Genomic DNA, 13,458 nt, shown 5'->3' on the forward strand with positions numbered 1-13,458 from the left:
TATCAATAAAATTTAATTTAATTGCCATCAGCGATTAAATCTCTCATCAGCCTTCTCTGGTTTGCCAATAAATGAATGCAGCAAAAGGGGGAAACCCTGAAGCAGTCGCTTGAGAGATTTGTGTTCTAGCAAGAGAAGGACCTCACACATAAAGCCAGTTTGAGCAGCTTGAACACAACAATGTGATAGATTCACAATCTGACTGAACTGGAGGACTTTTGCAAAGGGGGAAAAAAAATTACAGTAAATCCAATGATACCAATCCACCAATTTGTGTTTAATTGTTATGAACATATTTAAACCAATATGCAGAAATCCGTTTTCAGTATTTTTTCAATTCATAATTACTAAAAAAAATATTTATTTAATGTTGCAAGACAAAGCATGAAAACTTCTAAGTGGATGACTGCATTTTAGAAAGGGGACACAGTAATGTTAGAAAACAGTTTAATGTTGTTTTACAAAATAAAAATGGAAAAAACCCTGGTAGACGCACATGTCCAACAAGAAATCTACAGCACAGAAAAAACACAAAATCTTCCATGCTCTCAGGAGCCATTAACATGTGGCTCTTCCTCCATGTCTTCATCTTCCTCTTGACCACCCTCGTTCATCTCCTCTCCAGAACCTCCACCTGTGTGTGCAGTATCAGCCTCTTCCTCCTCTTCTTCTTCTTCCTCCTCCTGCTCCTCCTCCTCCACCATGCCAGCTGGACCTGGTTGGACAAATTAACATATTCATCCATCCATCCACACATTTCTTAAAATACAAGGCCGGTGTTATCCTAGGTTTTTGTCTCCCTGCCAAGAGATCATGTACCAGGTTGTTTCTGTTAACCTCACATACTATTGCACCAATCAGCCTGATATTGTGCACGTTTCTCACAGTGTGACCTCTCGTGACTGTAGAGATTCCCACTTTGACCACATTTTATTAAAATCCTATATTTTCTCAGTAAATGTGTTTTTCTGATATTATATGACCGGACAAGACCATTTTATATCATCGACAGCTGACTACTCTTAACTGGCTGGTAGTTGCTGCTTCAGTGTTAACATGGTCCCATTAGACTTAGGCCGTATTACGGTACACAGAAATCCCAATGGCCTAGCACTGTCGCCTCACAGCCAGGGGTCCTGGGTTCGATTCCCGGGTTGGGTTTGGGCTCCTTCTGTGTGGAGTTTGCATGTTCTCCCCTTGTTAGCGTGGGTTCTCTCCGGGTTCTCCGGCTTCCTCCAACAGTCCAAAGACATGCAGGACATGTCTGTCTCTACATGTCAGCCCTGTGATAGACTGGTTACCTGTCAGTCTCTACATGTCAGCCCTATGATAGACTGGTTACCTGTCAGTCTCTACATGTCAGCCCTGTGATAGACTGGTTACCTGTCTGTCTCTACATGTCAGCACTGTGATAGACTGGTTACCTGTCTAGGTGTACCTTTCCTTAGCCCCATGACAGCTGGGATCGGCTCTAGCGACCCTGAACACAGGGTAAGCAGTAGACGATGGATGGATGGAGAGATCCCCACGGTATGATTTTTATTGTCATGATGGCCTCCTTTTTCTCCAGTTAATTATGCCCCTTAGAGATTCGAGGCTACCTGTGTTGTTGACGTGTGTGTTTTGAGGTGCTTGTTTTAACACTACGGGTAGTAAGTGAATGAAGAAACAACTGCAAAACAACTGCCTGTGTGTGTACACATGTGAGAATAAAGAAACACTGCCTTTGAAGAGACGCCGGTCTTCCCTCCTTCTTGTGTCCTGACACCACCTTGGATGCTGTATCAACCTTAACGAGTCAGCTGTATTTCCCCTACCTGCCTTACAGTTTAAATTTAAAAACAAAGGCAAATTGATGTGACATACAGCCACTGTGAGGCCATCTCACACCTAACAGATCTCTGCAACTGCTTCCACTCCATCAAACCTTCCTCTCAGTCTCCTGTCTCATCTGTACGCCCATACCCGCCGATATTGGCTCAGGCCTATTTTTTTGTAATTTTTATGATGGTCTAGATAATCCTGGTTATTAATTCCGTTTTATGTTTGCATATCTTTTTTATCTTGCTATAACTTTATCCTTTCTATTCCTGCCTTGATTAACCCGTTCGTCGTTTGTGACTGTTGTATGTCTGAGTAGCTGTATGTTAACCCTGCGTGTCCCAGTTGCTGCCTTGTTGTATGTCTGTATAGCTAAGTTTGTTGTTGTTGCCTCTCTAACCTATCCTTTTTCATACCCCAAAAAAACTTGTGCTTTTTGTCAGGCCATCACTGTAAATAAGAGGTGGTTCTTAATGATCTGCCTGATTAAACAAAGGTAAAATAAATAAACTGTGCATGTGGCGCTGGAAGCTGTCGGGCCAAAGATCCCCACGTCCAGTCTTAACAGCTCAATTTGTTAATATATGGATGTTATTCAAACGAATAAACGAAAATATATTGAGCGACTTGCATAACCTGTCAAAAACGTCCTTGTTAACCACCGACATCCCTAGTTTGTGATTTTATTAAACTGCCAGCCTGCCACCACCAGCTGCTCCGTCCAGCCCACTGATGGGTCGCTACCGTTGGCAAGCACTGTGTGCGTGATTGAGTGACAGAGAGGGAATATTATAATTATTATCCTAACGTTGGAGCCCCGAGTGTAGCATTACAATGTTAATAGTGGGCTGGCACGCTGTTTTTTAAGGTGAAACAAAGAAAATTAAAATATGTCAGTATGTTTTTACCGGTCTTTAAGGAAGGTGGTTGCTAACAAGTGGCTAACTGAGACTACAAAATAACATCACACTAACTGCCTCCAATAGTTGATGTTGTGTATGGAAGAAGTGTTTGTGAGATGATACCCTGCAAGTTACAACACGGCTGATGAGGCACCCAGCTGGAATGGTAACAAGATATTTAGTAATAGTCTTATTATGCTTCATGACCGTTAATGTCCTTTGATCTTAATTTTCCTATAAAATGGCAATTGAATGTATCATTGTTCTAATAGGATGTTATTAGCTTCAAGGGTAATGGCTAAATAGCTCTGTCGTACAGTTATGTTACTGGATATATGTGAGAATGTTTTGGTTAATTCCTAAATATATAATTAATAATTCATGTTTATGCTTGTAAGAGCTCATTTATGTTTGCGGTTTTATATCTGTCTTGAAAGTAAATCTGTAAACGACAAAAAAATATTTATAAATACGATTTTACTCACTCATACATGTGGCCCATTTGTCATTGGGTTGCAATGGTTTGTCTGGATGAGCAGACAATAAGTTTGGGAAACTGCTCGAGTGAGTATTTCTGGCAGCAGGATGGTGTAGGTGGGATCGTATGTCACACTAAAGTCTGGCTCACTTTTGGGTTTTTAAATCGGTTTTGGACAACGATGAATTTGTAAGGCAGAGAGGAAAAAGATGGAGTTTTCATAACAAATACCTTTCAGAAACTCGATCTTTGACTGGCCTCGACAGTGTTATAGTACACAGACTGTATATAAGAAGTGGACGTAGTCAGCATGACGTCACCCATTAGTTTGTGGACTACGGTTTTGAATAAAATGAAATAGAATATGTTTATACAAGTTCAACAGCATTAGTGGTGTTGTAGTATTTGATCAGCACTGACCTAGTCTCAGATCTCGTCCTGGGATCTGACCAGCCTGCAGCATCCCCTTCAACCTCTCCACCTCTGCCAACGACGAAGCATTAGCGATGGCATTCTGAAACACAAACACACATGTAAATGTCAATACGGTAATTATTTTCTGTGATCAATTTTTAATAAGCAAGCTAGAGATTTGAATTTTCATCAATGTTATTTTGAGACATCAGTGGTGTTCTTTATCTTCAAGTGGTTGTATGACTATGTATTAGTTTACCCATGATTTATTTAGGTACATTGTAATGATCTATTAAAAGTTAAACATGGCAGAGTTGAAAGTTAAGTGTTCATTCTTGACATTTAAAAAATGAAAAACATTTTAAAATCGCCACTGGCGTGTTCAACCTCAACTGATTGTTATTCATCAGTGGGTGGAGGCAGCAGGTGATTGGAACTAGGATACTTTCTACTGCTCATTTATAGGAGTTCAAAATAACCTATAATATTAACCAAGTTACCTTAAAAACTACAGTGGTTCCCCCTCATAACTGTTCAAGGATGGGAGACTGATGTGGGAGTGAAAACTTGAAAAATATGGGAGTGAACCTCAAGTTAGTGCTGTCACTAAAATTGTGACTTTACTAGGACAATGTGCCTAAATATCTCGATAATGATACTGAATACACAGCAAGAATCTAAGACGCCAGGAAAAGTAATGGAATATAGAGGACATGGAATTTAATTAATTCCATGTCCTTAATTTTTTTTTCTAATCATAATTTTAATTAAAAATGTAATATATTAACATTTACATGCAGCAGGAACCTGATGTCTCCTATACTTGAATTTCTGATTTAAATGAATTTGAACTGACAATAAATTCAGATGAAATTCTGTTAGAAGTTGAGAGAGAGACACCGCAGTGACTGTAGAAAGCTCTGTGTAGAGTTCAAGTGGTGTTTGTGAAGAGAGAGTGCTTTTCATTTCTGTCCCCTTCATGTTACTGAGAAACAGTAAAATCAGACTTCAGGTGCTCTTTCTTTGGTGGATTATGTGTTGGATGAATTGCAGGAAGTGGTCGGACAGATTCAGAAAAGAGGCCGAGTCTAATTTTATCAGAACATTCTGTCGTTAAATAGAGCTGTGTTGTTATTTCTCTCGTTTCTTTTGTTGTTGTTTTTTTAAATTGAGTTCTGCTGATACAGATGTGCCCGGCGAGTGGTTCTTGTCCTGCTTTAATATTCTTTTGAATTCATTTGTTTACTCAATCCTTCTAGTTAGCTATGCTAGCTAAATCTTCCATCTGTACTTTGTTTTGACTGCTGCAAAACTGTCCTCTTGTAGATCCATTCAGTCCTCTAGAGCAGTGGTCCCCAACCCCCGGGCCACGGACCGGTATCAATTGGTACCGGGCCGCACAAGAAATAAATTATTTCCGTTTTATGTATTATCTGTGTCTAAACAATCTTTTATTTAGAAATTTTATTTTGAAAAATGACCGGATTCTCTCGGTTACGTCTCGTTCACTTGAGCGCCAAAGTTTAACCCACAAGCTAGCAAAATGAGGCCGCGGTAAAATTGTCAAGCGTTGAACGGTCCGTGGTGATAAAAAGGTTGGGGACCACTGCTCTAGAGGACACATCAACAACTCTCTTATTAACGCCTATTAACAAACCACTTTCATATTTAAAGTACCACTACTAACAAAACAAGGTATCATACAGATGTTGACAGGGTATCGCCGTACATTCCCACTATCAGTATACTGTCCAATGCCAAACATCCCATTTGAAATGTTGAATGATAGAAGATAGTCAAGCTCAGCTCTCACAACATAAAAAGCCCCCAGAACAACTTTGTCAATAACTAGTTAACAAGCGAACCTTGATAGCTTCTACATCTGCTTGAGACGGACCCGTCCTCTTCTTCTCAAGCTGTGCTGCCACTCCCGGAGTGAACCTGGAAGAAACACACCTCATTTAGACGACAGACGCGAGCGGGCTTCTCCGACCTCTCGACCAATGTAGTCATCTCTTGTATAGTATCTTCCAATCAGTCTAATAAACTGATACATTGTCCAGACAGCAGTCCTGAGCAACACTGTGGCAAATGCTTCTAACTTCAGGTTTAAACGGGAGTTCAGGCCCATTTATAGAGGATAACTTTAATAAAGGAAGGTCAGCCTTTGGAGACAAAGAACAAGTGTTGTGGTGCAATTTTAAAGGATTTTCTGGTATCATGAAATATATTGCACATTTAAAACATTTGGGGAATTTTTACATAAATTATTACAAATTAATTTGTGCACCAGTGTACTTTGATGTACACTGATACCACCCACGACTGTGGGGACGGTGTATTTTCTACATTTAACCTGTTCCATCAGCCAGGATCCAGTGATTCTGAGGAGCTGCTGTCTAACATGGACTTTCATCTTACGTTTTTGTTCGCCTGGCAATATCCTTTGCAAGTTGAGCACCTCGTTTGCCCTTGAACATTTTTTCTGCCTCCTGGCGTTCCTACGACAATAATCACACAGTTAAAGTGAAAAACCTTGATAAAATACAGAGCTTTCATCCAAGGAGGGCAAGGTCAGGCAGGAAAATGCACAATTCTTTCAACAGCATGTTAACTCCAGGTTCAAAGAGTTTAATAACCACTGTAATCTTTAAATGGAAAAGTTCATACTACTGTTTTAGCTTCAATCACCAATACACATGATCGTGCCTTAAAAAACGTCACAACTTCACTTCAGACTGCCAACAGCCGATGTATCTCACATTATATTGGGGAGGAATTGGCACAACAACACTGCTCTGTTGCACTTACCTTGAGCTTTACCTTCTGGAAGTCGAGCACACGGACTTGTGGGATTTTGTTGATGACGTAGAGTCTGTAATGCTTCTTGTTTGTTACTGGATTCCTTAACAAGCTGCAAATTCAGTATTATTACAAACATGCATGATCATAATTCCGAGGTGTCTAGGACAGTTCAAATTATCAGCATAAGTTGCATCATGATACCTTTAAGCTCTATTAAGTAAAAATGAACATTGGGCAAATGTGTTCATTTAGTTTTTTTGTGAGAAACTTGAGGCAGATCATCAGGGATTCATAATACATTTGCAAATATCAGTATGCAAACACTAATAAATGGAGTTGAAGTACTTGGGATTTATTATTTTTTCCACTGTGGCATCGAATAGTATAAAGAATGATGGAATTTCACTAGCATTGGTATGGATAACTCCATGTGTGCTTGTATTGCTTGGAGACGTTACCACAGTAATGCCTGGATTCGTGTATTGATCATTCATACCTGAGAAGGGTCAATGTCTTCACTGTAGCCAGTGGGTCCAAGTCTCCCTACACATGCAAAGAAAAACACACTGTGGGAAAGTGATCGTATCTTACTACCCACAGAGGTCACTTTATTTCTATTCTGAGGAGTTTCATTAATATCAGGATGAGTTGTATTAACACAAGCAAATAAATGCACTTTGTTTTCTCAATTGCTTTGGCACAATTCTCAAATGATATTTTCAACACATGTAACCTTCTAAACCACTGGTTTCGTTCAATGCAAATGTTTTAGCACATACATGCAAATGAGTAAGTACAATTATCTATAATTTGCACAATTACAGATTGAAAATATCTTGCTGATCAAAACTGATTATGTTGCTTCTCAGTTGAATAGTTGTTCTCTTCAAAACATGTATGAATTATTTCATGGTGCAAGTCCTCACATGCACAATAGTACATTCAACTGTCTAAATGTGTCAGCAAATATACCATGAATATCATTTATGGAGTATTTTCTAAAGTCCACTAAACTGGTAAATTGTCTATCAGGAGAAACTTGAACTTCACTAACCAATGAGGAGTTTGTCCCATCTTACATCAACCAATCACACGTCATCTCCAGTCAGCTGACAGGTGCTATTCATGAGTACGGCTGTTACCAAACATATTTATAGAGCTGGACTACAACAGAATAACCACAATGTCTGAACATGGTGGAACCTGCTCAGGTACATAATGAACAGGGCAACTGCCTGCTGGAGGAAGAGGAAGAGGAGGAAGGACCCGTGGTGGTGTCAGGAGGGCAAGACAGTCGTTTTCCATGAAGAAAAATACAGGAACAGTTTCCATGGAAACGTAATACCGTTTAAAAATATATATATTTGATATTGGCATCTGGCAAGTATTCAGTATTTGATACACAATAACATTCTAGTACAGTAAACATTCAGTGTCAATGAAAGAAATAGGACATATCTGAAATGGGGGAAAAAGGAACTTTTCCAGGCTCCACTGCCATTTTGGAAAAAAAAAAAGAAAAAAAAATATATCTTAAACATTCTGACCACCATTGTTTACACAAAGCCAAAGGAACTTTTCATTTTGAGGGCAGTGGCTTTTAAATAAGAGACAGTGGCTGTGTCCGAAATCACTCCCTACTCCCTATATAGTGCATTATATAGGGAGTTTTTGTAGGAGTGTCCGAATGTGTAGTGAGAATTACTATTCCTTATATAGTGCACTCAAAGTTTCCCACAATGCATCATGAAAAGTAGTATACAACCGATGGTCACTAGCCAAGCAAATTTTACCATCATGCATTGCGCTGAAAGACAAACTGCAAATGGACGAGAGGAGAGAGAGCAGGAAAAAGCGGCAAAAATATTAATAATCGTATATTAATAAATGTTTAATATTTAATATATGTATTGTGCACAGAGCAGAACAAGACAACACAAACGGCCAAAGTGTTATGTTTTTCTTTATTTACTTAAAAAAACGCAATATATATTAATTATTTATATGAGATTTTAGGTGAGTGGCGGCAGGCAGTGGGTCTTGGTCCGTCAAAAACCGCCACTCGCCACTCAAAGCAAAGCGCTGTATGACAGTCTGAAAACTATAAAGATGCGGAGATGAGGGACAGATTGTGGCAGCGATCGCCGAAGTGTTTGGGATCGGGGATGTACTGCTGCCTGTTCAGGGTCCGGTGGATCGCGGCGGTGTCCCGGTACCGCTGCAAACTGGTCCTGAAGTCCATCTGGACACGATCAGGATCGTTGAAAATAAATACAGCAGTGAGGACGATGTAGTGATCGTCTCATTATTGAAAAAAAGATGAAAACTGTTGGCTGTTTTTATTTTTTCAAGAAATTAGATGGTCACGCAATCTCCCTCCCTGTTGGAAGACTCATTTTTGTTTTGTAAATTTTCGCAACAAATATGTATTAAAAACATAATTATCCTGGTAATGTCTCTGCGTGTGAGACTTGAGAGCCGTCGGCGGAATCTGAGACGTAGTGTCCAAAGTGTTTTTTCATTTTCCCGATGAGTCCACTATATAGTGCTCTACATAGAACTCCCCTATGTACGGAGTAGGGAATGATTTCGGATACAGCCAGTAACTTTGTTTTAAAGAATGAGTGAAATGTTTTATGACCTTTTGCACGCGAGCTTTGGTGTTTCATCATCTAAGCTGGTTTGACAGATGCACCTCAGGCTTTGAGTTAACACTGTTTCAAGAAATGTGCCACAGAAATTGAGAAAAACTGTAAATACCAGAGAAATAGAACACTTGAAATTCAATATGACATCGCTAAAATAAATGCTACCATTTTGTAGAATTTTGTTGTGTGTTAAATACTTAAACCCAAATAACAGATGTGAATTAACAAAAATGCCATTGGGCCTCATTAACCAAGCGTTCTTGAGAAGAATTTTCATAATGAACTCTCTGAACATGACTAAACTTTTCTTTAGTACAAATTTAAGAAGAAAACAAACATAAGCTATTGGTGAATGAGGCCCAATCTTTACAAAAGGGTAGGACTTACAGCCAGGTTGGTGTTAATTTACAACAAACTACAGAATGTAGAATCTATTTCTCTGGTATTTCAGAGCAAGTCACTATTTGTGATGATATTCAAAAAAGAGGTTAAGATGGTTCTGCTGCTGAGATGTACTCACCAGCTCCTGAATGTTGTTGTTTGTGAGAACCAGTTCAGTCAGACTTGGCAGAGATTGCTCCAGATTCTCACCTATCCGACTGGAGAAACATTTCATGAAGTTGCAAACATGCAGCCGTGTACCAGCTGTTCGAGTTTACTGTCATTTAAACACAATCAGACATCATCTACAGTAGTTTGTGGTTGAAGGTGTGATTAACACACCGTCGGCGTGGTGAATAAACACACAAATTGGAAACATATAAACCCGAACATTGCGTTTCATTTTATTTTGACAAACTGAAGACTACGTCCTTGTATGATGCAGCACAAAACGAAATACTCAGCTTTTGCATTGTGCACAGTCATTCTTTTGTCAATCTTCAAGGGCTTATATGGAAAATTATTTTCAGGGTATATAATACTCCGAATCATTCAATGTTTCAATTCAGAGTGTTGCAGCTATAACTTACCAGATTCTGTTGTTGTTCATTAACAATGTTTTTAGTCTTTTGAGCAGAGGAAAGCCATCCAGTTTTCTGACTTCATTATCAGAAAAATCAATAGTGTCAAACTGGTCCAGAGTAGCTCCAAGATTTTCAAGCACTGGAATTTTATAACCTGCGAGATAGAAGGGAGAAAGTTGGAATGTTTCTTTGATAAATCATAGCCTGACCACGAGCATGGCTGGATAACTTGCCTTATGTGTTCATGTCTTTAATTATTTCATCATCACTGATGAACCCAACAAAAGATGTTTTTTTGTAGTTGATGTCCGACAGTTGATTTAGTTGTGCGCGCTCCCGCGACTTGCGTTCACTTCTCGGCGGGCGGGCAGAACAAGAGGAAACACCGGAACCCCGTTAGCAACCTATGCTAACGTTGGCTAGAAGAGGTTCTCTTGTATACTGAAAGCGCCTTTTCAACCCTTTCCTTGAAATGCATTACATCTCGGTGGTCAGGAGCAGCACTCACCAGACGTTTCTTGTGTCGTTCTAGCTTTGAAAACTCAGCTGCTGTGGCTATGCTAGTTCGGTTGCTTTCAGACGTTACGTTGTAGGCAACGGCTAGCTTATAGAGATAGTATAACGACTGTAACTTATATCAGCCCACATAGACAGCTTTGCTGTTTGTATCCGAAGGTACACACACTTACCACGTTATGAATGGAGTTCGGCACGAGGCCCTCGCAAAGCCTGAGTTAAGCTAACTTTAAACGTACATATCTAACTAGCGTTACATAGTCGTGAAGGAAGTCGAACTAACCTCGTAAATCCAGTTCTCTGTCCCTCACGGGGTTGGTATATTGGGCAGCTTGCTCAATTAGCTCCGCAGATAATTTCACCATGTTGACGGCAAGAAGAGATGTTACCAGACTGAATTATGTTTGCAGCAAAAAGTCCTGAGGCTTGCAACGCTGCCAACACGCTGTTGACCGGTACAAAGAGCTACAACACTCCGGCTGTATTTAGTCGTAGCTCCCCCAGCGGATGGAGGACACGCTTGTTGCAATGGTCCAGGGCCGGTTCTAGCCCTTTGGTTGCCCTAGGCGAGATTGAGACATACACACACACTCACACATACATAACTTGACTTGGGTGACTTTTTTATTATTAATATTTTAAATAACTTACTAGAGAATCAAAATATAAATATGGGTCAAAGCATGGATGAACTGTAAAGGTGCCCTTAAGCATACTGTAATGAATCTTAACAAGCAAAATAGAGTTAAATAGACGACCTCCATAAATAAATTAAAGATGCTCAATAATATTTAACATGAGATGAACTCCATTAAATGTGCAAATAAAAGTGCTCTTAAGGACACTGTAACAAGCAAGTTGAATGAAGAATGCTAAAGGATATTATGATGACTCAAAAACTGGATGAACACTACTATATACTCAACAGCAGTGATCCTCACTATAGTCCACAGGAGAGCCACCTTGACTGCAAAATGCCAAAAGCCATCTCCAACTACCCATATCTGCTTACTTATTTGTCATCCCACTTAACATACAGTATACATAATTAGGGCCCAATGAAATCCGTTTGAATTTTTTCTCAGATTCCGTTTTTTTTTTTTTTTTTCCAAATTCTGTTTTCTGTTTTACAATTACATTATTTTTCATCAAATGGTGTCTAATCATGTGGTTGATGAATCAAAATTAAGAAATTTACTGAAGAAACATTCAAGTAGTTCTAATTCTAATTCTAATTCCTCTAACTCTTTCAGAGACCATACACAAGTGTATGTCCAAATCAATTCAATTCAATTTTAGAATTCTAGAATACGCTCAAAATTTCCAGAGTCAATACAATTTCAAGTCCCAACATCACCCAGGGGCAAGCGTTACAGCGACAGTGGCGAGAAAAAACTTAATAGGATTTTAGGCAGAAATCTTGTGCAGCCCAGGCCCTTGGGTTCCAACTGCACTTGGTGTTGGTAGTAGTATAGTAGTAGTAGCATTAACAGTAGAGGTGGCATTAACAGAAGCAATAGTATCAACAGTAGTACTCCATGGCAGCAGGCACAGTTACGCCGAGATGGATCCATCCCAACCATGTCCAATAATTTATGGGTTATTGGAGTCACTACAGATCTTACTATTAGTGGCAGAGCTATAACATTTTTTCAGTGGGGTGGCCGGGGTGAGACCAGAGGTCATTTTGGGGTGGCACATAAATCTAAATATGATTGAAGGCATCTTGAAAATGAGGGAATATTTAAAGTCATACACACGCTGTAACTCTACATCATAATAATAATTCAGACAGTGGTGTTATTGTCAAATATATTTTTACTTTATCAATTTCTTGCAGTTACCTATGAGTTCATTATTTTTTTTATCAAAACATCAGAGACAGACAGATTTGTGATCATTTTTAAAGTCAAAGTCTGATGGAATTCAATCAAACAATCATTTCTGACTCATTTTGTCAGTCACATTTCTAAAGGCCTTGTGTGTATATATTGAACTCAGATTCTAAGAATAAGTGCAGGTTGGGCTCAGCTTTTGAGGTCTGTTTCAAAAAACCCACTAACCCAGCCTTCTGATTGTCACGCCACGGTGAGGGGTGTCTTGTCATGGGTTTATTGTCTTGTGAATTTCCGGTTTTATTTTGAAGAATAACTCTCCTCTCGTTTCAGGTCACTTGCCCTTCCTCATGTGTTTCCTGTCTGACGTCTCCCCTGATCCCTGATTGTTGTCATCTGTTCCCCATTACCCTCATGTGTTAAATAGTCTGTCTCCCCTTGTCCGGCGTCCAAGTATAACGTTATGTCTTTGTACCACGACTCCTTGCCATCGCCCACAGCTCACGTATTGTATCGACCAAGTTTATGTTCCTTTGTTTTCACGCTTTCCTCATCATGAGTGAAATTTCGTTGTACTTTCTGGTTAGCCCTAGTTTAGCTTGTTTCCTTTTGTTTATAGCCTCGTGCTGACCTCCGTTGGAGTATCTTTTGATTTGTTCCTTTACCCTCCGTTGGAGTGATTTTCCTTTGTTCCTTTTCTCTCTTTAGTATAGCTCCCGGAGCGTTTATAGCCTTGCCTGATTCCTCCATTGGAGTGATTTTCTGTTTGTAACGTTTATAGCGTCCCCATTAGCACAGCATAGCTCATAGTCTTTTTCTTTGCCTCCGTTAGGAGTGATTTTTATTTTACCGTTTCCTTGTTAGGGTGTTTAGTTCATAGTCTTTTTCTTTGCCTCCGTTAGGAGTGATTATTTATTTTACCCTTACCCCGTTAGGGTGTTTAGTTCATAGTTTTTTTCTTTGCCTCCGTTAGGAGTGATTATTTATTTTACCGTTACCCCGTTAGGGTGTTTAGCTCATAGCCTTTTTCTTTGCCTCCGTTAGGAGTGATTTTTAGTTTACCTTTTCCCCGTT

At 39.5% G+C, this 13,458-nt stretch overlaps 1 protein-coding gene across 1 annotated transcript; it reads right to left on the minus strand.

The window, feature by feature from the left end:
- Positions 1–256: 256 nt before the first annotated feature.
- snrpa1 (small nuclear ribonucleoprotein polypeptide A') lies at positions 257–11,017 on the minus strand. Its single transcript, XM_084017061.1, has 9 exons — positions 10,833–11,017; positions 10,040–10,187; positions 9,589–9,667; positions 6,917–6,963; positions 6,427–6,529; positions 6,037–6,116; positions 5,481–5,556; positions 3,622–3,715; positions 257–715 (listed from the first exon to the last, which is right to left on the minus strand). Exons 1-9 carry the CDS (start codon positions 10,912–10,914, stop codon positions 549–551), a joined length of 876 nt encoding a protein of 291 aa, XP_083873187.1. The 5' UTR covers positions 10,915–11,017; the 3' UTR covers positions 257–548.
- Between the last annotated feature and the right edge of the window lie 2,441 nt (positions 11,018–13,458).

Source organism: Eutrigla gurnardus (genome assembly GCF_963514095.1).
Source record: "Eutrigla gurnardus genome assembly, chromosome: 1".
Classification (NCBI taxonomy): Eukaryota; Metazoa; Chordata; class Actinopteri; order Perciformes; family Triglidae; genus Eutrigla; species Eutrigla gurnardus.

Bases quoted from the DNA above. Each gene is read 5' to 3' on its own strand.
- snrpa1 (XM_084017061.1), bottom strand. From the start codon at position 10,914: ATGGTGAAATTATCTGCGGAGCTAATTGAGCAAGCTGCCCAATATACC. The intron at 6,117-6,426 runs GTAAGTGCAACA...TTATTGTCGTAG, and splicing joins TCCAGAAGGTAAAGCTCAAG to GAACGCCAGGAGGCAGAAAA. The intron at 3,716-5,480 runs GTTCGCTTGTTA...TTTGTGTTTCAG, and splicing joins CAGATGTAGAAGCTATCAAG to AATGCCATCGCTAATGCTTC.